At 40.0% G+C, this 27,576-nt stretch overlaps 1 protein-coding gene across 10 annotated transcripts in view; it reads right to left on the bottom strand.

The window, feature by feature from the left end:
* Positions 1 to 27,576, bottom strand: part of DUSP16 (dual specificity phosphatase 16) — a 69,294-nt gene that overhangs the window by 11,331 nt on the left and 30,387 nt on the right. For 6 of the 10 annotated variants that reach the window (XM_075051743.1, XM_075051746.1, XM_075051740.1 and 3 more), the window contains 3 exons: positions 20,566 to 21,167; positions 19,273 to 19,411; positions 4,472 to 4,635 (listed from right to left, as the gene is read on the bottom strand). In XM_075051743.1, coding sequence (XP_074907844.1) covers positions 4,472 to 4,635; positions 19,273 to 19,411; positions 20,566 to 20,796 — 534 coding nt within the window. In that variant the 5' untranslated portion in view covers positions 20,797 to 21,167. Of the gene's footprint in view, positions 1 to 4,471; positions 4,636 to 19,272; positions 19,412 to 20,565; positions 22,641 to 27,576 lie in introns of those variants that run through there. The other 4 variants (XM_075051751.1, XM_075051748.1, XM_075051749.1 and 1 more) reach the window with 2 other exon arrangements.

Raw genomic sequence — 27,576 nt, 5'->3', positions numbered from 1 at the left:
ACTGAAATAGCAGGTACAAATGTACATGCGGGGTCATGAACTTTATCATGTCTAAAGGAGAGAGGCGATGAAGGTATCACTAACAAATGGACTGCCATGATGCATGTTTGTTCAGAGTACAGCTAAAGGGTGCTACCATGCTGATGAATTTAGAAGAAGAATAGAAAACCTTATTTATTTTTTTTAAAGCATGAACACTGGTGGGCTGCACAGTTCAACCATCACAATTCTACAGTTATGCAAGGTTTTTGATGTGGAATTGATTATTCAAATGAGAACGAGAAGGCTGCAGACACCAAGTCTGAAGTCTCCGAGCCAAAAAAACACCCAAAAATGTGTTAGTGCTTGTCTTTGAGACGAAGGCTAAAGAAAAAAGTTATGCTTCCTTCTGTTCTGAAGTATCAATCATTCCCTGTGCAACACGCTCCAATATAATAACCATAACAGTGCCTTCATTGTAAGGCACCCAAGAGGAAGAAGTGAATTACGATGGGAGGAAGATCCAGAAATCCTCATACTAACAACTTTGTGAAAAGAAGGTAAATGCTCTTTTGTCAGCTTATTTACATTTTATGACTTGTTTAATCTGAAAATTAATGGCACCCTAAAATGTTATTTTGTTCCAGGAAATAAAATCCAGGTCTGAAAGAAAAGAAAGAGAATAGTTATGTAAGTAGCAAAGCAGAAAGTTTTACACTTTAAATGCTGGTACAAAACATGGGATGTAAGTAGGAGGCTCATTCAGGCCCACAACCACAACACAGATCAGTTTGCTGTTACACTAACTTTCAGAAAGGACACTATCAGTCCCGTGTAGGTTAGAATTTAGTCTGCCTCTCTTTCACAAAGAGCGACAAAGATCTGTAAAAGTAAGTACCCTCTTGCAATGCCACCAATATATCACACTGAGACCCAAAAACTGAAACAAACTTTTCGTTAGAACTTTTAAGAAGACCTTTTAAGAGGTTTTTAGTATTTCGGCACCGCAAAAGATATTATGAACATTTTCAGAATTAAGCATTTAGAAAGAAATCTGTAAAGCAAAAATAAAAAAAAAAGCTCCTAAGACTTTTCTGAATTAATCATTAATTTTGCTAAAGGACACAAACCAAGCATTTGTGTTGGCATCTCTTTCATATATAAAGCGTTATCAGCAGAGGTATTAATGGCAAACAGCGTTAGTATTCTTAAAAGGTCATGAATACAGACTGTCCTGCAACAAGATAAGCACTTCCCTACCCATGCACTCAGAGATAAGCTTATAAAGATCCTGAAAAGATAAGCTCATCTTGATAAAACATCTTTTAATCATCAGGTTGAACAGTAGTGCAGATTAAGAGTTCTTTCTGCAGATATTTTTGATACATTTTAATTTTAGAGAAATCAGTATGTCAGTGGAAGGAATCATAGGAACTCACAGATAGCATTTGAAGGCAAAAATAAGGTCAATCAACTACACCTTAATAGTTTTGGGAATCCTACTAGAATTTTTCAGAAAATTATTTTTAAAAAATCTGGACTTGAATAAAAAAAAAATAATCTTAACAGAAAGCTGACTTCTTGTCCCCAGTAGCCAACAAACTAGCAAGGCCATTAAACCAGAGCATGCAAACTTAACCACTTACCAGCTTCCTGGACCGTCCTAACAGAGACAGAACTTTGCTACTTATCCCTGGTTTTTGTTTGTTGCCCTCCTCTTTTGAATGTTCCTTCACTTCTCAGCTTTCTTACCATGTATTGGTATTTCTGGGCGCTCAATATAGTAAGTGTCATCCTCCTTGCTCTCCCCAATATCCCTGCGCAGGATCCAGGCTTCCCCAGAAGCGAAGCGTGTTGAAGGGACAGCAGCAGAGATCTGTTGTTCACATTTCTAACACGCTGATGTCTAGCTACTGCTAACTTTTGGTTGAATCAAGAAACTGATTAAACCCAGGAAACTGGGAGTTGCCAATAGTTGGGAAAATGCTGACTGGATTTTAAGAGGTAGACATTGTAATTGGTTCCTACAGCTTCTTTAGGTTAATAAAGGTAATAATATTAAGATGGAAGCCATTTTGAATTTTCCACAGGCAGTCACTGAAACTGAAGAGGGAAGATAAGATACCAACACTAAGGTCTACTTCAGTGCAGTGAACAAACAACATGCTCAGAATAAAGCATTGCCTGCGTTTGTTCAAAGTAAGAGGAAAAAGGTACAAAACCCAAGTAGATCTGAAATCATAGGATGTGTATTTGTCCTAAAATGGGTAAGAAATCTAAGAGGTTAATTTAGTCATCAATGGAAGAACTGCCAAAAGATTGACTATCAAGGATGACACCAGGCAGTAAGAACTCACTGAACTTTCTGTGGATCATATGCTGTCATTTTTGTGGTTCTCCAAACAAAATGGGAAACAGTAATCCTCGATCGTAATTCCCAACAGTATGTGAGGAAGTACAAATCTGACCAAATCCTGGGGGCCTTACATTAATTTTAAAGTATCTGCAGCTGCAGGGCTTCCTTCAACAAGTGCTGAAATAATATGAAATAAGATTGTAGATAATAGGCAAGAGAGCCACCACCAGGTCTAAACTTTTTCTGTAGACGGCTCTGCCACACTCAGGGCTCACCAGTAGTAATTGCGGTTTTAGCCTCCTCCAGCCCTATAATGAAATTCCTGACTGCTGCTACCACTTGGATTCCTTTCCTGGTGAGGCACACATACTGTGCCTGCGCCCAACACCTATTCACAGGCACCAATTTACTGCAAGGAAAGGGAACAGCCTCTTTCATCCCTCTGGGATTATTCACCACTTAAGAGCCACAGCACTGGAGTTCCAGTCACATCCCAAACGAAGTAGCACATCCCTGGCCCTGGTGGAGAACGAGGAGAACAGGTTGCCCCCTCACTCCCACTGTGACCTAGGATAGCACTTGCCATTCACACATTGAAACAAACAGCGTAAAAGCATCTTTCTAATACTCTACCACTGAAAGCAAGGAGGTTTGTTGTTGTTTTTCTTGTTTGGGTTTTTTTAATTACTTGGTTCCTGCTGTCTTTTGTCTGGGGACCACAAATTACTTTTGTAGTAGGAAAAGTAATAAGCTGCTTTGACATCTGTCATAAGTGAATCAAGTTTGAATTGCTGACTTGCTACCTGGCAGTAAAGACACGGAAGATTTTAAAGGACACAGTAAATACAATGACTGCTGACTATTCTCCATATAAAAGATATTTCTGTGCACTCTATTAAAGTACAATTACCTTCTACTTGATTGCTTGTGTGTCAAAAATCCCCTTAAAACAATTGTGCAAAATCTAAAAATAGCCTATTAATGGCCAGACTGGGATGGAGTGAAAGCAGAAGAAAGCAGTGAAAAATATGATAATGGTCAAAGCATATGAACTTGATCCAATTATAGGACTATTAGGATATTTCCTGCCTTAAGCTTTATACATGGATAAAAACCATACACATAAGCCTTGCACATAATTAAGGCAATATGCTAGGGCAAAGCACTCCTCCTCTCTCCCCCATCCATGTATTTAATGCCAGCTTATAAAAGCTGTTGGAGATTCAACTAATGAATAGGACTGTCAGATGACATGGGAGGCAAAAGGGCACATGCAGCAGAAGTGATAAAAATTCCCTTATGAAGGGACCCAAGATGTAGATTGTAATCAACATGAGTTGATCTCATGGAGGCAAACATCTGTGGATATACATAGGAATATAGAACTGTAGCAATTTGAGACAAGCTCTTTTAGACATCTGATAGTCCAGCACCCTACAAGTGCTATATTTGATGACTTTGCTGACTATTTTAAGTATACCAAAATATCCTGGGCTATTCTTTAGGAACAGAAGTTATTAAATGCACATGTATTTAGAAACAGTGAAAGTTTTAGTGCAGTGCTACCATAAATGCTCATTTTAAATGACCCCACTGATTATTCAGATCTGAACATTTTATTACATGTACAAAAATTTGTTTGCAGTAGTCCCTCATTACACAATTCATGGTATTTAAGTGCTATTTTTTCCAGCACTTGAAGGATATACTGAAAACCAGACAATCTTCCTTTGTCCTACTGTAATCACTGACATAATTGTGTTAACATCCAAGACCTGCCAAAACAAACCAGTCAGAGCTATACACAGGAAAATACCTGACCTGCTGTAATGGCAGATTTGGTAAGTTTCCTGTTGGTTGGTAGGTTCCCGAGGAAGGTACCATATCGTGTTCTCCAACACGAAGGAGAAAGGAGACCGAATTTCATATTACATGACACGTGAATTAATTAATTATGTGGTCTGTGTATCGTTAGTTGTCACATAGCTTTCCATGGCTTATGCACAGACAGCTATTATCTGTATCTACTTTAGGTGTTTTATAGCTGTAATGATGCAGCATGATAGAAGCATGGATGAAGACACATGGAGATTATATACTCATCCAAGTAAACAACATGACCCCCAGAACACTCACCTTGTTGAGGACATCCCGCTGACACCCAAGATAGAGATGAGGCAGGATTCTGGTGGGGCCAATGTTGGAGACAGGTAGGCAGGGTTGAGAAATGCAAGTAGGGATGAGTGTGGATTTTCCTTCACAGAGACCGGGGAAAGAGCTGGAGAACTCAGCAAATCCACCTGTGAGAGGAACAGTATGTATTTAATATACATGCAGTGTTGTAGGCATTGGTGCCCGTTCCAGTTCTCAGAAAGCAGCATTTGTTGCAGGAGATGGGGAGGCATTAAGGGGCAGTAGGAAAACCTTAACAGAGGAACTGTACTTGTGCCTCTTCCAGAGGTCCCATGGCTGTGTACTTGCAGCAGGCAAGGCCTGGCTGCATATTCCCACTCTGCCTGGAACATTTATTTCTCTCTCTCTCCATTCCTCAGAAGTTTTCGATGCCTTTTCCCATTCTTAGTGATATGGGGAAAGGAGACTTGAAAAAAACAGCCACAACACCCATCACACCAAAAGCGCACACAGCTTTTCCTCTCTGCCCCTGCAAGCTGTTTTCTAAACACCTCCTGCTCCTGCATTAGGTCTATAACTAGACTTAATTAAAAGTCATGTTTACTCAATTTGGTAAAAGCATCAATATGTGGTTATTAATGTTTGCTTTTAAAATCCTGCATTATTATTTTCTATGCTGCTCCGTAATTAATACATTTCATCCAACACACTGGAAGAGATTTCACCTTCCAAAACCACACCAAGCCAAGGCTTCTCCATCTCAGGGGAAGGCTTCACCCAGCCATGGACTTCCCATGCAGCTCACCACAAGTCTCTCCTCCCTTTACTGCTAGCTGGTTCTTCATCTGCACCAGTTATTAGGCCCCATCCCTATTATGGCTCCAGAACATTTTCATTACTGTTTCCCACCACTGCATTAAACCACTCAGGAAAACTAGAGTGGAATGACTGGTAACACATTTAAATCCACCTAAAATCCCAGTGGCCATCAAAAATGCTCCCTGGCTGTTTCACCAGCAGCATGGCACAGCTGCTATGGAACATTAAGGGAATAAAAAGTGAGGCTGAGACTGCTCTAGAGACAAATAGATACAACCCAGCTCAAGCTCTATTTCTTTTTCTTGCTTGGCTAGTTCCCAGCTTCCCTCCCATCACAAGGGCTGCATTATAAATCTGTGCCACTAACTGTGGTCCAACTGGCCTTAGCCACAGTTAGATAACAAAACCAAAGAAACCTGCTGCAACAAACTTATACTTTGACTAAACATATTCTCAGAAAAGCTAGCTAGCTTTTTCCAAGCTGAGCTAAACCCCAAGCTCAGCTCATTCTCATACCTTATCTTCACAAACTAGTCTGAAGAAGAACTGGAGGCAGCTGCTTAAATCAGTATGTTATAGGCTTTTTTTGACTGTTTTCACCATTTAACAGCCAACCAGTAATGGTGAAAGTCGCAAACTATAGTGAAAGTCCCCAGCTATTTCCCTACATTACAGCACAGAGGCAAGCAGAATTTTAACTGAAGGAAGCTTAATTATAACCTGTTCAGAATGAGGTACCTTTTTATCATCACAGAAGTGAAGCATTAACATGCTAAGTCTGCCAAATGCTATGTTCACTATTACTACAGTTTGAAGATGTGAATTAAAATTATTCAGGAGTAAGATAATGTACTGTTTTGTTGAGACTTGCATTACCATTGCCTGAATTATGCCTATTCTTTGGATTTTAAAATCTGTATCTTTAGTAAATATAGAAAAAAACCCAAAGTAATAGCCATGTGTGTAACAGTCGATTTCATCTGATAAACAAAAAAGCCAGCAAGCAGATTTCAGCACAAAAGTTTTATGAACAGCGATTCCTGTTCAGTCTCCTGACTTACAAAAAAAATCCCCAAAAATCACTTGTCTATTTTGTTAGGCAAGTGATTTTAGACAACCATGACAATGCTCATCAGGAGAATATGAGCGTGAGGTTGGACTGTATGGGACGGGCAGGGGGGATACTAAGCCAAGGCACTGCCCATCACAGAGCCATACCCCAAAGGACCTAGGCTAGGGACACAGTAAAGGTTAGGCTCTGACATTTTCTATTCCTATTAGCTGGGATTCCTCCTCCTTGCTTTACAACCTCCCTGTGTGTTCAGGAGCACAAATGCTGCTTGTTCAATGTCTCAGTCAGATGACAGAAGGACTTTGCAAAACAATTCTCTCTCATACTTGCTTAATTTTCTTCTGTATGGCATAACGTTTTCCCCTCTGTTACAGGAAGCAATCCTTGAATTTATAGGCATTATATGCCTCTCAGATCAATGAATTTAATGTAAGATACGGTGACCAGCAGTTCCTTGAGAGATCGGGGGAAGAAGGGGAAATCAAGTATCGGTCTTTGGTTTCATTTGCTTATTCTTTATTTCTTGGAAAGCTTGTTGGCTGCTTTCTGGATCCTCTCTCTGACACAGCTGGAAATAGAGAACTGACTCTTTTTCCTTACAAAGAAGCAGCACAAGCAAATAAAAGATTTTACATCTGTGCTTTCTTTGCAAGAGACTACATGGGCAAAGTTTAACAACAACAAAAAATCAATTTTCCCAACTACCTACAGATTGGTCTCACTTTTGTATGAACACTGCAACAAGAAATTAAGCAAGAAGCTAATACGCAAAAAAAATGAGATTTTGACAGATGGAACCCACACTCTGTCATCATAAGTGTAAGAGCAATTTTTAATTTTATTTTTATCCTAGGGCTCTGTCAAGGCAAATTTGAAGTGATTCAAGATTAGATGCTTCAACACTTCCTCTGGGACATTCATCCTTTCAAAGTCATGTTTCTTCTTTCTACTCACGCTTTCCTAGTAACATGTTGCTTCAGTATCTTTACAACATGAATTACAGCGACAAAACTCTCAAATCGGGTAAGTCTGACATTTTATTACCTATTTTTACACATGCTCCCAAGTGAGCCCTCATTTCCTTTGAATGTATTTTAAGCTGGTATTAGTATCAGTAGTGAAATTACTTGAAAAAGCATGAAATCGGTGACTTGTTTCAAATATTAATCTATCTTCCCTGCCATCTTCTATAACCATTTCAAAAAGTTAGTAGCTTTTCAACAAATCTGGCTTTGATTTATGGCACTCCCAACAGGAAAAACACATTCTAGATCAGCATATGTTGAAAAATTGTTTTAAAAAAAACCCACAAACAAACAAAACCCATACCAACAAAACACACTCATATATGCATCCTGCTAAACTACAGATTTCTTCTAGTGCAAAAAACATACTATCAGGGATCTGGAACAACAGCATCCATGCGTATGATCACTGAGCTGTTGTGTCGTTATGAGACTAACTTCTATTCTAAGGAACTGCACTCATCACTATTTGCTTGCATTAACTTACAAAATTATCTATTTTTTAAAATATATAGATATATTAAAAAAAACCCAGCACATAAAGATGTGTAGAAAAAAAGGTACTTATTTCACGTGTCTCTCTTCTCTAACGCAGATTATGGTCCCCAAAGCTGAAGTGTATGTACAGTCTACACGAGGAACCTCTTAAGAGAAAAGTGCTTTACGCACTCAGGCTACCTGTACACTTCTGCTGTAAATGAAGCAGACTGTCTTCAAAAAAACAAACTTTAAGCATTTGGAAGAATGAATTTAGCATACAGGTGGGAATGCAGAATAGAAAATTGAGCCTTAAAAGAAAGATGGGATGGGTTTAGTTTCAAATTCCATAATTTGAGGATGACCTTTGCATCAACGCAAATTTTGTCTTTAAATCTCCTTACATACCTCAGTTGGAATAGGCCTATTGGCAGCACTGTGCAGTTTGTTTTAATAAGAGAAAATACACTTTTTTTCTGGATCTAGTTTCTAAACAACACCCCTTCTCCCACCAATACTCCAGCCTTTGCAAATAATAAATCAATCACAAAAGCATGTTTAAACTGTGGGGAAAAAATATCTGCAGGTCATTAACAGAGCTACTGGGTTACTAAAGTTTCACTGAAGTCCTTAATAATGTAACTGGGCCCTGGAAATAGATGACTGACAAACAACTCCAAAATATTCTCTCCTAAATAGCTATGAACCATACAGGTTTTCTGTCTTCTTGATGGTGATGCTCAGCTGAAACAGCTCTCTTGACATTCCACAGGATGAAACCACTTCTTGTCTATTTGCATGTTATGGACAGAGGAAGGAGGAAAGGGAGTAACTTTTATGTATTATAAATATATATCTATAAAATTTTGTTTGTGTTTAAAAAGATCTCCCCCACCTCCCTGGAGGCTTTTGAAGTTTTTCACTCTACTTTTTCTGATATCAATGAATTAAATGGAAGACTCTTACATCACCACTCACGGAACAGTTCCACCACATCTGAAAACCTTGATGGGCAAGCACGATAAGCAGCACAATGCATCTCCTTCTTCAGTTTTAAATAGACGGTTGCTTGTTGCTTCTGTCAATGACTGCACATATGTAACTCATCGTATCCTCTGCCTGGTAGCAAGTAGCTAACAGTACTCTTAAGTCTCTCTTACTTGAGTAACAGAAAAAATCTTTGGGGATGATGACTTCCATCATTACAGGAGCAAATTAAAGCAATATGAGACAGAAGTAATTTCAGACTTTTATCATCCAGTATATTTTCTAACATGAAAGCAAAAGATATCAAAGTAGCAGTGGTAAACTGTGACATTCAACTGGTTGTCCCTTATGTTTCTGAGACAAAAATCAATTCATTAAACTTGGCTCTAATTTTAGATTATCCATCAGGAGACTGCAAAGTTCTGTAACTGTCCCAAGGCATCTCAGCTCTTGCTTAGGTAGCTTGTTAAAATAAACAGACCAGTGAAATTATTTCAGTTTTAACTGAGTGGCAAGCATCCTCTGGCTGCAGCATGTTTAACGAACAGCAGTACTGTACCGCATTCCAGTGCTGACTTGTTCTGTTCACTTCTTGTGGCTGCAACTCACGCAAGAGTTTTTACAAAACCATGTTAAGGTGCCAAAAGCCGTCAGTGGTTTTGCAGCCTAAGCCCTCATGCGTGTGGCAGACAACCCAACACCTCCTAGGTCTTTATAGTAAAGCCTGCGTTTCTTCCTTACAAGCCTCCACATCCATTAGCAGAAATTTGGCAAGATCCGGCAAATGACTCAATTACCCTGTTGCTATGGTTCTGCAAAGTGGTGACTACAGACTTTCCTTTGATCAAGACATTACCGTTTCCTAACTACGATTGTGATCGTAAAGGTATGATCGTTAAACGAATCTTGGTATCAGAAGTTTCGGCTCCCTTCTCAGCCAACTCAGGAAACAAAATAGGGCCAAACCCAGAAGGGATTAAAAAGTTTCAGCAAAATTCCACAGTAAAAGTTATTCTTTCTTACAGATTCACTGCATAAATCCTCATATAAATAAAACTCCCAACGACTTTGCCAGCAGCAGGAAGAGGAGAGGGAGAGAAGGTGGGATCAGGTGGCAACAAATGATAGCCAGAGAAATGTTACTAGTTTGGGAAGAGCTACCTTTCACTGAGGGAATGGAATCCATCCAGATCCTTATGACTACTTAGTTTAACTACCATCAGACACAAATCCTAAATTAATACAGAGGAATAACTACTGAGAACCACAAGCATTTACATCAGCTCATCTCTTATGTTCTGTGGAAACAGACCAGGAGCATTCCACAGTGCTGCCAGTTGCCACCCTGTAGTTGGAGGGATGGTAGCTCTGTAAACTACTATGGAGGTTTGCAAGTGAAAGGCCAGTTAAGCTCTAAGGTCTTGATTTGAACACTTAATACAGAGTTGTGAAGTGCAGATAACATTTTACTGGTTTTACCCAGTACTCAGTAAAACCATTCCAGTTAAATGACACCATAATAGGACATAACACTGCGGGGGGGAATGGTGGATGTTTCCTGTGTTCATTCCATGTTATGCTGGTTTCTCTTCCTCCTCCCTATTTCCTTCAAATGGATCAAACCACTCAGAGATGTAACCAATCAAAATTAGACAAGACAATGTCACAGGAAACAGCAATTCTGAATCAAAAACTAAAAGCATTTTTCTTTGCTCACAGAAGGCCAAGTACTTGTGCGACTGATCTGGCATGGGGAAGAGCAAAAAAGTTAAGCAGAACACCAATCTACTAAAAATTCTGTTTTCAAAATGCAACTGTTGTTCTTCATTCACGTCAACACACATCCCTTCCTTACACAAACACAGGTTACTCGGCTTTGGCTTTAGACTATCATGGCTGGTCCAGTGAAATTTCGTCTGTTATTGAGCAGATCAATACCTGCATCTACCCTGCACACATCCCCCATCCACCAGCCCAGCACCCCCTTTGCTCTCCTGCCCTCCACCTCCCCCAAACACCTTTCTTTTCTGCAGGGTGCTGGAAAGAGAGGAGAATGCCATTTTCTCCTCCTGCTAGCTTTCAAAGTTCACCTTGAGCAGCTCACCGATGCTTACATGACATATTACAGTAACCAGGCTGTTGGCTGGTTGTAATTACCAATGGTTATGTTAGCCAAACAGGCCTGCTTCAGTGACATCTTCCCCATCCACGCTTATTTGTATGTCCTTCCTTTGCATGCATGTTGAATGCAGCACAGATGTTCCCTCATACATTCATCCTATGTCTCAACTTGCATATATTTCTAACATACAGAAAAATCAATCACGAGGCAACCTAGTATCTCTTTAAAGTTGCTTTTAAAATTACTGTTGAAACAGCCAATTCTGTAATTCCTTTCCATCCTCATATGTTTGCAGAGATCTGCACCAGAAGTTTTATCCTTAATCATCTGGAGATAGCTGCTCTTGCTATCAGGCAAGCGCATACTGACAAAGCACAGAAAGGAACAGAGACCTGACTATACTTCAGAGACAAGGTGGATTAAGGTTGGGTATGAAATTGAAGTGCAACAACTGACGTGCCCACAAGTCTGCAGTGAAAGAGAAACATAAAAATAGGGGGCCTTCCCTTTAGGTGTAACTTGCTTTTTCTATGTAACTGTCCAAGTATGGAGACAACTCCTACAAAGATGAGAGCTCCATGCATATACAAATTCTAGCAGTAAAAACTTACCAACAAGCTTACACTGCATTTGTTCTGGGAGAATTTCTTACTACTTCTTTGTAAAGGCAGTCATGAACCATAACTTGGAATGAAAGCAAGATGAGAAAATAGGTGTTCACATCACTTGATGTGTTTCCTGTAAGCCTGTCAGCTAAAGCTCAAAGGAGAATGCCAGCAATTGCTTTTCACGCCCAGAGCCTGGCAGCAAAGCCGAGGCGGAGCGGAGAAGAGATTCAGCTAGAGAAGAGGTTGCTAACTGAGATGAAGGTGCCGGCCAGCTTCTCTAACTAATGGAGACTGATCCAAAAGGCCAGAAGAGCAGCTTTCAACTTTCACACTAAGCAAACATGTTTTTCAACAAAATAATTCAAGGGGCTGTAGAAACCGAAGAATCCCACCTGCCACCAGTGCCCATCTCTTGGTGGATCCTCGGGCAGCTATCACAGCCTGAGCTCCCCAAGGGTCCTTCTTGCATTGCCGGGACCCACATGGCACTGCTGCTTGGTCACACCAGCAAATCCACAACCAGCTCAGCTCAACCCGAAACTACTTTTCAGGGGGAGATGCTAATTTGAGGCTCAGTGCTGTACCAGTGCTCATTTCCATAGGGCTTACAAGAACTTCCATTATTTTATTCATTTTATTACTCCTTTTGTCAAACCTTACTGAAGCTGACCAACAAACTTAAACATCTTTTGCAGGTGACAGCAGAGAGACAGACAACATGGCAACTCCTGTGAGCTTGGCTTCCCTAATACTTCAGGCTAAGAAAAGCCTATGAAGTGTTTTATACAACATCCCTGCAGATCCAGCTGGCCCTGCAGCTCTGCGTGCTTCAGACAGGATGCACAGAAAGATCCCATCTTGCGCTCATGATGGAGAAATAAGAGACAGTGAATGTGTCTGGTTTCCACAGGTCATGGAGTCTGCTGGAAAAGCCCAAGGACAATGCACACTGGTAAAAGAACAAACTTCGGCATTTCTCTTAAGTGCCATTCAAATCAGATGCTTTGCCTTCCCCCGCTGCCCCCCCTTTGGATTCTGACCATTCAGAAAAGGCCAAAGGGAGAAATTAGCTTTCTTCAATGAATTCTTGAAAACAGACTAGAAGCAACTTCCCTCCTTTTCCCACAAGACCTAATTGTCTGCCAGTTCATCAGTGTTAACTCTGCCAAACACAATTATTTTAAAGCAGGGAGTGGAAAAGGTCTAAGACCCAAGTGATGAGTCAAAAACCAAAGACTACATGCATGTACTAGGAAAGGATTGCAAGAAGATGACTTTGAAGCTCATGGACTTGGCAGAAGATGCCACCACCTTCGTTAAATCCAGAATTGGCATCTTCATTAATGGCACTAATTATTCATAAATTTTATATAGCAATACACGAATAAATACTATACTGGTATCCCTTTTTAAAGGAAAAGAAGAATAAAAAAGCAGCAAAATTTGCAACTACTTCTACAACATAACATTTAGACGCTGTCATTTTAAGTAAGTCTTACCAAACTCCTGTATTCACCAAAAGTATGCAGTGGAGTACATTCATGTTTAGCTTTTTTTTTTCCTTCTCCTGATAGCAATTTAGAATTTGTTACTGTAAATACTGGTTAGTGCTAGGCACATAACGCAATGTTACTGAAAACTATCCTAAAAAAAATAAATCAAATTCAAACAGCACTACAGCAAAGACAAAAATATACAAAACTAACGTTTACTTTGCCTCAAATCAGAGCAGAGGCTCTTAATGCTGTGACTTAACAGCACTTTCACAGTCACATTCCCATCAAACATTAAAATGTTTATCTAAAAGCTGCAGTATGGATTTTCCCCTCGCAGTAAGGAAGGAAAATTGTAAACTTTGACTCACAAGTTTTATGAATCTACAATGTTTCCACTCTGTTTAAACGAGCTGCAGACCTCCACAGGCCATTACAATTCACGCATTCCAGCTCAGCTCCGCAGGGATGCTTGCCATTTTCCATTACATAAGCGCAGGCTGGATTGCCCCGTTAGGAGCGCTGCCATCCCCGCGCCCGCTCTCCCCTTCCCGTCCCCTCTCATCAGCCACCGGGAGTCCTTCCACCGGATTCAAGGTTTCACGGTTTGGGAAAGCTAGGGGTGTTTTTATTACGGCGGTGTTCAGAAAGCAGCCCCGTTATGCCAGGTGTTTTACAAGCACAGTAGCAAGGGAAGTTCTTTGCCCTGGAGAGTTTGTGCCTTTGGTAAGACAAGGTTAACAGGCAGGTTAAGCAAACAAGGTTGGGGGGGGGGGCGAGAATGGGGTCAAGCCCGCACTCCCACCCAAGTGGTGTATAGAAAAGTCAGACTAACAACAAGTAAAGAGAGCCTATTGGACACTGACACTTGCCTTTTCTGCCTTTAAAGAAAAAAAAATAAATACCTTCATCGTAATTTCAGTCAAGTAAGTTTCACAAGCATCCCGAGGTATCCAAAACAAAAGCAAACTTAGCAAGTTATTCTTGGGTTTGACAAATATTATGAGAGCTCCACACTAGTCAAACTTTGCTCTCTCTCAAAAGACAGCAAGTGGATACACATATGAAAGTAATAAACCCTACTCCCATTCTTCAAGTGCTTAAAACAATCATGGCACTAAACGAACACTCAAAACTGCATTTTAAGTACAAAGGGTGGGAGGATATTCACAGAGGACTGGCTGTAGCCAAGGGTACTAGTTTTTCTATGCTCCCATTAAAATCTGATGGAGATTTTAAAGAGGGTGATTCAGAGCTAAGCTCCTCTCTCGCTCTCGTCTCCTCCCCACTGACACTGGCTGTACTCCATGGGTTAGGGGACCACTTGGGGAATACTGCACTCCCTCAGCAAGATTTTCACCTCTTTTAACAGAGGCTTGCTTCTAACAGCATCAACCATTCACAGCATCAAGATAGCTGGCATCATAGTGCAACTATCCTTCCTTCTCTAAACACTGGGAGGATATTTAACAGCTCATTCTCGCTAGAATTATTTCAACTTGCAGATAACTTGATCATTGTAATCGATGACCGTCACTTGAAGGCAAGGCGTGCTCTTCTCCTTGAGGCACTCTGCAAACAGTTATGTATAGGGAACACTCAGAACTTCAGCCAGCCACAACCAAAAGTTACTAAGCTCCAAATCCAAATGTTAAAAGGTGTCAGGATGTTAGACAGGAATTTATCGGACACCACAAACCACAGCTACTTCATGCCATCTTTCAGTCCACACTGGGTACCCTCCTACTTGGCATATGGGACTACAGAAGCAGGGAAGAAAGCTCAGTCTCGCAGCCCTGGTCACTTCAGGAGACAGAAATGACCAGCTCTACCTATACGAGAATATTGTTAAGATTTCCTGCTCCTCTGCCACAAGGCATGTTTTTTCTGGTGACCAAGTGGGGAGAGAGCGCTGGGCTTTTTTTCCATTCAGCTCTGCTTTAGGCAAGTAGAGACAACAAAGTGGTAAACATACTCTCACGATACTGGTATTTTTATACTAGGATTCCTTTAAATGGGCTTCCAATTTCAAATATTTTTAAGAAAAATACCAGCATAAACAAGAACTTTAGAAGAGTTCCTGACTTGTTTCCTTCTCCTTGCATGTCCCATGCAAGTCTTCCATTTTGTACACACACTTTGTTAGGTGAGGGATAGGTCAGGGGGAAAACAATGATTTGGGAAGTTTCAGCAAAAACATACCTTTTGCAACAGTCCCTGGCTAATCACTGACTATCTCGTTTCCAGGACCTTTGCCCAATCTCACTGAACTCATTCTGTTTGCTGTTTCTTTACATACCCTCAGCTTATGACTTCATTTACTGTCCACTGCAAGTCACCTGCCTTTGTCACTGAATAGAAAATTAATAACTTATGTCTTTCTGCTTATCACGGTAGCTTTGTGCCCTGTAGAAGCTTATCAGAGAGCCCTTGTGAAAGCAAAATCCATTAAATCACATTACTGCTGACATTTCTCATAGGCAGAAGAGCAGCAGAGATTAGTAGGCAATTCACCACTTGGGCCTTGATTACTTGTCAACACCATTTTTTTACATGGTGACTGTACCCACAGTCCAACCATGGTTTTGGGAGGGGGGCATACAGCTCCCCAGCTCAGTGCTCAGTGGTCTGCAAGTCAGATGCGGGCTTCATGCCTGGAAAATCTGTAATTCTCTACTAGTAATTCTCCGAATTATACAGATAACCTGCTCTGGATCCACCCAAGTACAACAACTCTTGCTTTTGGTCTCAGTTCAGAGCCAGTACAGTGTTTCTGTGTTAACCTATTACAATTTTTAATGTCAGGTTGGAAATACAGAAAGGTAGGCATTCCTGTTTTTTCAGAGATCATTCTGTTTAGAATGAGTCTTCTGTACAAAAAAAATAACTTAAAAACACCACCACAAAATAAAAAGCTATGCTTTATCTTCTTCACAGCCAACATTTGAAAGGTAACCATCACGAAGACATCTGTGCTTGCATGGGTAGGAGTATGCCAGCTTAAGAGAAACAGGGAAGAGCAAAGTAGTAGTTTTAGCAAAGTAGAACATGAATGATTTCCATTGGCATAGTGGAATAGAATTTAAGCAAGACTCTTGACATTTACCACCTTAATAATGCTAATTCAAGCAAGAATTGCTAGCCTCTCTTCACTGTTTTTGCAGACCAAGCAGAAACATCATAAAAATACTGTAACTAGGAAAAGGACTCCATGAAAGTAAATCCAGTTCTCAAAGAGAACTCTGGGAAGAGAAGGAATCAAGTCACATCCCTGTGTTTAAATCTTATTTAACTTAGCAGAGTAGAAGGAACGATGGGAGTGGGGTTAAGCCTTCAGTACCCACATTTCAGTATTTTGCACACTGTTAAAAATTAAGAACCAAAACAAATATTTAAATTCCTGAAAACATTCCCCACCAGATTATAAATATTTTTATGAGGCTAGATCAAGAGCTTAAACTAATTGCTAAGGGTTCCTTTGAGGTCTTTACATTAGTTACTTCAATGAAAAACAACCTCCAGGGTAGAACATACCTTTATGCACAACCTAAATAAAAAGCCACCTCACTGAGCGCTCAGTAATGGGGGGAGGCAGGAAGAACAGATGCAGGAATTTCAGATATTTGTTAATTGCTTCTTATTCTATCCCAACAAAAAAATATTTTCCTACCACAAAATGTTTATTTAAGGTCACTATTTTAAATAAACCAGATTGAGTGGCATAGGGAAAACTCAAGTCCAAAGGTTTTTCTTTTTACACGGGGCACTGACCCCTACTCTCATTATAGGCTATAAACATTTACGAAAGTTCGTCATCAGCTTGCTGAGACAACACATTTTATCTAGTTTCCTAGAGCCACGTATCAATAATCTCCAAGAAACTTCCCGTAAGACCGAAACTAGCACCTTCTCCTTCACCCCACATCTCAAAAGGTTTCTTGTGTGCATTTGTTTGTCAAGTAGCTAGCTTTTTAGTAGATGTAAGAAAACAACAGGACTGTGAAATATATTTTCTTATGTAAGGATTAAAATCAGAGCAAATTTATTGTAAGAGAAGGAAGTGCTAGAGAGCTGAAAGAATAGAGTTGACGTCAATTACTTTACTACTGATTAATCTTAGTTGGGTATATCTCCTGAAATAAGAACTTACCCATAATAGATCAGTTGTAAACACTTTCCTTACATTTCTCTTTTGTTCTTATACTGCTCTACCACTGGTTTTAAAGCCATCAGTTGTTTCTGCATTTGTAAATATCCTCCTCACTGTCTATTTAACCAAAAATAAGATGAAATTCTCAAATCTTTGCCAAGAGAAATGCATTTGACATGCTAAAATTAAAATCCCCCTTTCTATGAGGAGGGTTTTAACACATGAGATTCCCTTTCTCTCCCCCTAACACCCAAACTAATCCTTACCAGCTGCACATGTCTAAGTTCACTTCAGCCAGCTAAGGTGCACTATTACCTTGCATGTGGTTTAAGTTCCATTTTCAGCTTGAACAAACAACTACCACGTGCTAGAAATAAAAACAAAACAAAACAATTCCTCATAGTATCATTATGCTACACGCAACTGGTCTTTGCCCAGACTATGCGCTGGGGAGCTGGAGAACACTCCCTTCCTGGTACTGTCCATTCCTACAGGAGCCACAGGCAAGTCTGAGGATGGAAACACTCTGACCACCTCCTTCACAGGGTGCAGCAGAGGAAAAGGAAGATCAAAGCCATGTCTCACACAACTAATCTATAGAGGGACAGTAGAAGGAAGGGAAGTTTTGTGGTACTCTCCTGTGCTTGGCCTTATTAAGGAGCCCCCCAATTCCTCCCTGCCATGAGGTCTAATTCTCAGTTATTAGGAGACTTGTGTCTCTTTCAATTATGGAAATTAAGCTGTGAATAGTCTGTATTGCTGCATGGGGCTGTAACATGCTTCTGGTTATTAAACAAACCTCAAGACAGATGAGCAGAGTTGGATATTCAAACAATAAAAGGATTTCTTAAGAGACATGAACTGCTTCTAGACTGGCCTATTTTTTAAATAACAGTTTTAAATTTAAGGGAGTATTAACCACATATTTCAGCACTCTTGCATTAAGCATTTACTGTGTCTAGACACCACACATTTACTTGGTGGCTCATATGGAAGAAGAGTTACTTAGTCCAATATTGTAGTCCACAACCCACAGGTGTAATTCTTACCAAGACAGCAAAGAAAACAGAAGCACCAAACACAGCCAAAGCAAAACCCTACTTAGTTTACTGTAAATACAGCTCACGTGAGCACCAAACGCACCTTTCCAAGTGCAGAAATGATTCATTTTCTCTGTACTCACTTTCGAAATAGGTTGGGGAAAAGTTCTCTCAGTAACACAACCACCTCCCTATCACCTTCATCTGAAGTCACTACAAACCTCAGTGAAACCTTCTTGCTAAGGGGAAGCATCTCTCCCTTTCCCTCATCATTATTCAGTCTCTGGCTTTAGTTTTAACATTTCCCAGAGACTATGCATACACTTCATTAGATCACTGATTGAGTCATTGCAATGGGTTTCCCACTTGTATTCGTCATTCCCTCGTCTTTCAGCCCTGGATCTACTTCATGCCCCTCCTTGTTCCTCCTTGTGAACACTGGGTCTACTGTTCCATGACAGAAGTAACAACACAAGCGCGTGTTAACGCCAACAAATCCTGTATTAGCAGGGCTGGAGGGCTGAGGGAGAAAGACCTAAATACCTAAATAGAGTACTACCACTTAAGGAGCTGAAGTTTAAAAAGTCATGCAAAATAATCTCCATAACTCTGGGAGATCATTTCTCTTGCTCTTACTGTAGTAATTACCAATTCAGCAAGGAAGAGGTTTTCCTCCTAGCTCATACAATACTTAAAAAGACCAGGGAAGCACATTTCTTTTACTATTTTTGACCCTAAAGTAGCAGACATATGCATCTAAAAAACCCTGCATTGCTCAATTTCCATTTACTTAGCACTAATGGTGTAATATATCCCCTGTAAGATGCAATTTCTAAGCATTATATGTATTACAAGTGTCACTATATGCATAAAGAACTACAGAAAAAGCTATGCTATAACTGAAGTTTATGCCAGCACAGTTGCAAAACTGTGTACACGTTTGCTATAATGATAGCATTTTCTATCTTCTCCTTATTCAAGCGTTTCATTTTTTTTCTTGGTACATCATACCTGAAAGCAGATACACAGAGCTGAAATTCTTCTCCAGTTTGCCCAGGAGCACAGTAAGAAAGCAGTCAGATGAGAGAGAGGTCACATCTTTAGAGCTTTGGTCATACACCACCACTTCCTGCTTGCAATCAATTTCAATCTGAAACACAAGTAATTCAGAATAATATAGGAAGCAGGGAGATGATTAAAAGCACCACATTATCACCCGCATCAGGGTTCCCACGTATTTGCTATACAGCAGTTCAGATACGTAGATTTCTTACAAAGCTGTACACAAAACAGTTTTTATTTTATACTTAATATGCCTGATCAGATTTAATTCCTTTGAGAGTTTGTAAATTGATTATTTGCTCCAGGTTGGAGCACACTCTGCAAATTTCTACCATTAGGTAATTTTATGTCACTTGTAAAATGCTTTGCCTTCAGCTAGGTTGGTTGGTTTGTTTAAAAACTAAGCTTTTTAAAAGAAGGCCCCACCTCAGTTTCTGCTTCTAGGTTTTTTTGCATATAAATAGTAGAGACCTTAAACTGCCTAAAGCCACACACATTTTATCCATCAACAGAACTTTATGTATAAAATACAGTTTAGATAATCAATAATAATAATAACAACAATAATCATCATCATCTTCAGTTTTCAACATGTAAAAGCAAGAATGTAATAGATTATTTTTGTACCCAAAGCATTTGAAACAAATACCAATGGATTAAAAAAACCAACCCCCCCCATAGATACACATTAAGTTTAAACAGCTTAGCTATTTTCTTTTCACTGATAACACTACTAAAAAAAACCCCAAAACAAAAAACCAAACAACCAAAACCCATCAAACTACTCAGACGAAAAGCATTTTAAATAGCAAATAGGAGCCAGGATTGACACAGCTACAGTTTCTTTCCAAACTGTATGACCACTTGCTAAGAAATCCCTACCACCGCAGATCCCAAAGAATCCTTCGAAGTTTAGAAGGAGAATGTTTCCTGCCTTAATTACATACATTTTCAGGACTGTGCTTTACAAGACATACAAGAACCCTGAGAGCATTCTTTCTGAGTTATTTCTAAATCCCTCCCCATTACTCTGTCACTTAGGAGAGAGCAGGCTACAAAGATTCCCAAAGATAAACTTAGTAGTAACCAATAGCCTCAGACAACAGCTCAGCAAAACTCAGTCCCCTAGTTTAGGTTGTTTGGTTGTTTTTTTTTTTCAAATGAAATACCTAAATTATTATGAGTTGCTTTCCAGGTGCTCCTTTAAACAAATACCAGGAATAAGAGGAAAATGACCCCTACCTTGTGTTTTGCTGAATGCTGAATGAGCTCTGTAATCAAAACTTTGTCCTGCTGCAGCCTCCGCTTCATAAGCTTGGAGCAGTTGATGTTGATGGCATCCAAGATGTGGGACGTATTGTATTCCACAAAGGGGCGGCTATCAATCAGCAGCAATTTTTCTGTACCACTCTCCAGCAAAGCCACCAACTTCTCGGCGACAATGGGTTGAGTCCTGATCATCTCATCGGCCATGACAACAATAAGGCCTCTTTCACCACCTCCCTCTCTAATTTGCTGCGATGATGTAATGGCTGTGTACTCAAAGGCTTAGCCACACCATTGTACTAGAAGTGTATGAGGTCATGCTGGTAGTGACTGGCAAAAGAAAAGTTAAACCCATTTTCAGAAAGAGCTCTTCAACTGAATGTCTCCTCCTGCTTCCAGTTGATGTGCTGTTACAAAGGGTTCATTCCACAAAGCAGCCCCTCACATCTGATTCATCAGGAAGATGACTATGGAGTAGCCATTTCACAATTCAAACAAAAGATGCTTTCTGGCTGCCGCTGCATTACATCATTCTTTACCTTTGCTCCCACCCATCAGCTTTACACCGGCCTAGGAGCCTGTAAGAAGGAGAAGATTAAAAAAAAAGAAAAACAAAACCAAAAAAACCCACAAACCAGTTGAGGCCATGACAGTTTGCAGAACAAAACAAAATTCAACTCTGGGGCTAACTGCACAGTGGTCTGTACCATATAATACACTCCTGAGAAGTTCCCCTCTCTGCTGTATATGCCAAACACCTAGAGAGAGTATTTGCAACTACAGTCTCTGAATCTATTCCAACTACCTTGCCTGGACAATTATCTTGTATTTCAGGCAACATACCCTGTCTTAATTGCAGACTTTTGTTGCCACTAGCTCTGCCTCTTCACAAGACTTTGTTAGAATATAATTAAGAGATACTGCCCCAAAACATGGTATTCCTTTCAATAGCAAAACTAATTAAATGTGTTTCAGCACTTCAACACTTAGTAAGGAGTTGTAAAATTAGTTAGGATACACTTTTAAAGTTTAATGCCTTGGAAAGTATTTTACAAACCAGCACTGCAAGCCGGGGAACCGAAACTGTACAAAAGAAAGGACAAAACTTACATCCACCTCTCTCCTTCAAGAACATGGTTGATGAGAAACCAGAAGAACAAGATGATACATCAGGACACAAGCATTTTATTTGAATTAATCACCAGACATGGAAGAGAGGCCTTGTGAATACACTACCGAAAGGTAAAGCAGTGAGCACTGACTCTGGTTCTTCTGGAGCAGGTGGGACAGTTACATGAGGTGCATTACACTTTTCACACATGCTAAATAATGTCTGAAGCAAACTATACTTTTGTAAAATTAGATCCCGACAGCATCCAAACCACATCAGCCAAAACGGCAGCAGCACCAGCCGAGCAGTAAAAACACCTGACATGTTTCACAACCCATTTGTATTACTGCCTCACAGGTGTCCTCAGGCTTTTCAGAGCCTCCCAAAACACACTTGGATGGAACAAGTCCCTGTAGGAACACTCCTCACAAGGGGCTTTGTCCATGAGAGGTTTAGCTGCCTTTTAGTGCACATAGTGCCACAGCTAACAGATGCAACAGAAAATGCAAGACAACTTGCTTTGCTCCCACAGTTCAAAACACGGTCTCTTAGTGTGATCATGGATATTTACAGACACAGCTGTCTACTTAAGGCTTGCAAACAACCACTCCGGGGGAGACACAAGCCACGGGTTCTGCTGCCTTGGTAATCAACTCCAGCAAGAGGGGACAGCTGAGGGTGGTAATTTCTTCAGCCGAGGTGATGGAGCTCACAGGTTAGAGCCTATACATGGAAGGACAGGCCTGGCAGAGTCCCTCACCTCGTTAGTGTGGCAGACCTTTTTGAAATGAGCAATCGGGGCTCAAATTGGTGCAGGGTAAAGCCAGCTCAGCAAGAAACCACATTTCTCCAGTTTGCATGTCTCACGCTATCGCATTCCCTTTTCCTGTTTGGGGAAGCGATTTTGGGTCAGCAAAACTACACACCACCTCTTGCATGAGGCCAAGTGTGCCTTCAAGCGACTCTTACGTCAGTTCTGGCCCGCGCCACCCAGCCTGTGACCCAAGCAGCCTTTCCACCTCTGCTTTCTGCTGGCTGGGACAAAGCAAAGTAACACAACTGTCACAAAACTGAAGTGGCCAGATGAAGAAAATAAAAATCCAATTGATTGACACTCTTGAGGCAGCGTAACATTTGTAAACAGAAGTGAGTTATGAGGATACATTTTCCTGGATTCTTAATGTATGTACGGGTACATACGGGATGAAGATTTTTTATCTTAAAAAAAAAATAATTTACATCTTCAGCTTAACAGGTTCAACTGGAAAACTTACAGTCTACTTACAGTGTTGACTTGCTGCTTCAGTTTGAAATGTTTATTATCTATCTTAATAGCAAGAGAAGTAATGAATTCAAACTAATTTATAGATAGTTTATTAAAAGTCCTGTTACAGCAACAGGTCAGTTGCATTTAGCAATGGGAAAGCCCAGGTCAGCAGATGTTTTACTCATTAGGTATATTATACAAATCTACCTACACAAAATCTTAAATAAATTAAATTCTGAGAAAAGTAGAAACTTCACTTTAACTACACACACAAAAAAAACAACCTGAAAGAAACTTATTTTGTGAGAGTTTCATGTAGCAATACAAAAAAATCACCAGGTTTCACATAAACAGCCATTAGGTTGACAAAATGTGATTTTCTATTTGCCTTGACTCTAGTGCTATAGAGCCAGTGCTTTCAAGCTTGTCCAGATAAATGGAAGTGTATAGCAGGGAAATGCATATTGCTCTAAATGACAAGAATTATTGGAAAAATTACTATACTAAGTCTTAATTAAACCTATTAAAAAACCTCCCTATCTTTGCAACGTGGTTGGCAGGTGTGCTCCCCCTCAAAGAGCAGTCATTGTATACTGGCCTCAGGAAGATATCAAAAGACTATTGAGTAAAAGTAAGGGGAGGGAAAAGTGAAACTTGATAGTTGTGTCCATTTTTTTTCAGACATGAAAAAGTATTCTGCATTTTTTTTATTTCTCTGTACATGTTCTGTCATGAATTTTGATTCTCTTTTATTCGTATCAAAGGCTGCCAGATACCAAACCCACTGAACTCAATGAAAACTTTTCCACTGGCTCTAGTGGGAATTGGCTCTAGCTCCTTTGTGAGCTAGACAGTTTGTTCGTGAACTAGACAGTTTGTTTTGATGGGTAAATTGCTGACTTAAAATCCAAGTAATAACAGGAAAATAAAGCAGCTGAGAAACTACAGAACTCTAAAACAGAGGCTGTTAAAAATACATAATTTTTAATTTGCAACTTTCAGTTTGGGTATATTTCTTATCTGCTAAATGCTTACTGCTCGCTGTCTCAGCCTTCACTCTAGTATGATAGAAGTTTGTTTCAGAAGACCCTTAAAAAGAACTGAAACCAGTCACATATGGTGACTGGGTAAAGAGCATTTAAAGAACATAAGGCAAGTGGGCTACCAGTCAAGAATCCTTTTAAATAACACTATTACCTTAACGTGCAGCTATGTGTTAAGTTTCTGAAATCATTCTGCCCATGGCTTGAAAGTAATAAACTTAACAGTAATGTCACCTCAAGTTATTGGGATTGAAATCCTATTTTGACAGGAGCAGCTACATTGGGTGGAGGTGGAACAACATTTTTATCAATTACAGGTTTTTGTTTTATTTTAATTCTCTCTGTTTCTGGTATGATCAGCCTTTGGGACTCTTCCTTCAGACCTATCTAAACAAGAGAAACTGGCAGCCTCCTGCTTTAGGTAAACACTAGAGCTCTCCTCCCATTCCTGGTGACTGCTCTTATCATTCAGCTACTATGAGGTGTTGAAATATGTTTAATTTCTAATCATAGTTTGTAAAAAGCTAAAATTCAATTTCTTGACTGTTCTCTTTCTGCTGTGCTACTTGTGACTTGGATAGCAATAGTATGTATTAACACCATACTGTCTCATAAAATGATGCAATATAACACTTTGCCCGAAATAGGTCATTATGTTGCTGATCTGCAAGCTAGGAAACCCTCTTAGCCACAGGATGTTCTACGCTGAAATCAGGATTACGGAAAAGTGATCTGTAATTGAACTACGAGAAGACTGCATGAAGTCATTCACATACACACTGGTAATACTGCATGGCTTCTTCCTCCTTGTAGAGGGACTGCAACATGTGGCAGGCACTTCTTGTTACCTCTTCTTTTAAACTCACTGTTTACTCACTGTAAAACTAAAAAGATCTGTTCCACACTTGCCGAGTATCTTTACAGTTTCTCCATACTGTTTAAAGAACCAAAACAACAAAACCCATACCATCTTCCATACAAACAACGGTGGATCTCTAATATGTATGTGTAATGCTGCCAGAGAACTACAAGATCTCTCTTCGCCTCAGGGATTCCTGTCCCCATCCCAAATGGCTCAGATGGAGCGAAGCAGGCAACCACATAACTGGAAACCTGGCATTTAAGTTGTGTGTTTGATTCTTCAGTCAAACTAACTCACATTTTGTATGCACTCCTAATTTCTACTTCTACCACTTCGACTCCAAGCAATTCCCTTACATCATAGCAGGATGCTTGTTTGAGTTACCTCAGGTTTTGGTTCATATGATAGCAACCATTTTTAAAGAGGCAGATGTAGCAAGCATGTATTTTAAAAACTCTCAGAATGACACTCTAATTCTAGCTCAGTTAAGGAACTAGCAAAGAGCTTCTAGAAGCCTTACTACAGTCTCTGAAAGACTTCTACCTCACATAAGAAGATAACCTTGAAGTTGAACCTTGGTGTCATAAAAACTCAGCAGTTTTGTTCCTGACTTCACTAATGCCTGCTTTGTCAGGTGCCTACAGCAATACTCCCACATACGTCACTGCTGCATGGCAGAACACCAACAAAATAACTTTACAGCATCTGAATATCAGAAGGTCCTGAATGACAGCTTTGCATACTCAGCCTGAGACACCTGAAAGAGCTGATTTTTTTTAAACCCATATATTTTTCTAGAGGCAAACACATGCATGTATGAGAAAAACACTATTCTCCCCTATAGTCAAGTTCCCTTTCATGTTTCTCAGGATGGACACCAGCATAAAAAAGAAAGCCAAAAGCTGAATCAAAACACAGAGGTAGGAGATCCTAAGCTGCAGGACAGATGCCACTGCTGGCACATCAGGTGTTTTCAAAGCAGTATTTGGCTTCAGTGTTACTGAGCTGGGAGCTGCCAGTGGTTCAATAGCTGGTGCCAAGACCTTCAGCACCAGTCCCTATCGCCACAGCCACATGTGATACTCAACAGACAAGCCTACACAAACTCCTGCATCAGGGAGGAACTCCTGATCCAGGGATCTCGGGGTGAATTCCCACTCCTGCAAGATGTTTTTTCCCCCACAACATCTATGATAGCCACAGCATTCCCTCACCAGCCTCAGAAAGATGGAAATAAAAGTTGTTCTGGACAGATGCTTGTAACCTATGCTACTAGACTCCGAGTGACAACCAAGGAAAGAGAGGGCTGATCCTTGCTCAAGTTGCTACTCATCAGTAGCGAGAAACACAAAGTGTCTATGGAGCTCAAGAGAAATAAGATTTCTAAGTGACAGTGAGGAATGGCTATACTTCTGAATTCAGCAACTAAGTCAATAAATTCCAGAGATAAGCAACTGTGTAATAAAGTGTAACAGTTTAACAGTGTAACAACTGTGTAATAAAGGGAAAAAATACGTAACTGAGGTTACAAGAAGCCTATGTCTTGCCTGCCATTGTGCAGACCACACAGGAATGAGATTAAAAATGCTTGTGATCTAAAAGAAGAGCTGTGTTAACAAGGGCTCGTGTTCCTCAGCTGAGTGGAATGAGGGTGTCTTTTGGTTTTTCAGATGACTCAAACAAGTGTCATCATCTCATAAGCACATCATTTCCTCACATTGGTTGGGGGGTGGAAGAACACAGACTTTCCTCCCAAGCACGCTCCACTTTTGTGCAAGAGTGGAAAGCAGCAAGAATTCACCCATATAGAAGAAACACATAGATTTTAAAAAATTTAAAAAAAAAAAAGTCACTTATGTACCATGTTCATAAAAAAGAAGCAGTTTTAAGAATTTCACCCTGCTTTCCTTATCTGTATGATCAGAATGGCTGCTCTCTCCTCTCCTACTTTCAGCACATCTATACTTCAGATCTATGCAGTCAAAATGGATAGTGTTAATTTTCTTTTCCCTGTAGAAACAGCAGCCACATGCATTTTAGATTACACGGTGTACATTCATGAGAAAGGCAAGCATGATCCATGGGGAAAAAAAACAGATGAAGGAGAATTTTCTGTTCATTACTCTATTGTCCTTCATCCTACTTGACTAATTACTCAGTTTTGATTATTAGTTCTAAAGAAAAGTCACCCCACTTCATTGTGCTCACCAATCTGAAAACTGAGACTTGGAAAGAGTCAGAAAGCAAATCAACTTCCCATGAATAAGCTGCACAGAAGACCTCCAGTTTAGATTTCTAAGCTCGCTCTGTTTCTACACTTACTGCTCAGTGACATTTTTACCACCAGCAATCTGCAACAGCTGGGCTAAGCAACATGAATGGACCTTACATTTAGATAACAGTAAAATATTGCTTTTCATACAAATAGTGGTATTTGAAATAATATAATGTGTTCCACTACCCAAACAAAACCAAAAAACACACCACCAAAACACCACTTTTTGCTGACCTACTCAACATAGCCCTCAAATACGTGCAACATTCTTGCAAATATCATCCATGCACCATCACCAACTCTAAGCAATAAGCCAGATTATCATCACTTGCATTTACCAAGAAGCCAAGCCTTAACATTCACTTGTTCACATGGAACAATAAACATTTATTAAGTATTATAGCAGGGAAACCTGACTGATCGAATGTG

Source organism: Buteo buteo, chromosome 19, assembly GCF_964188355.1.
Source record: "Buteo buteo chromosome 19, bButBut1.hap1.1, whole genome shotgun sequence".
NCBI classification, from domain to species: domain Eukaryota; kingdom Metazoa; phylum Chordata; class Aves; order Accipitriformes; family Accipitridae; genus Buteo; species Buteo buteo.
The sequence above is the reverse complement of the archived record's forward strand: the minus strand, read 5'-3'. Positions and strand labels throughout refer to the sequence as shown.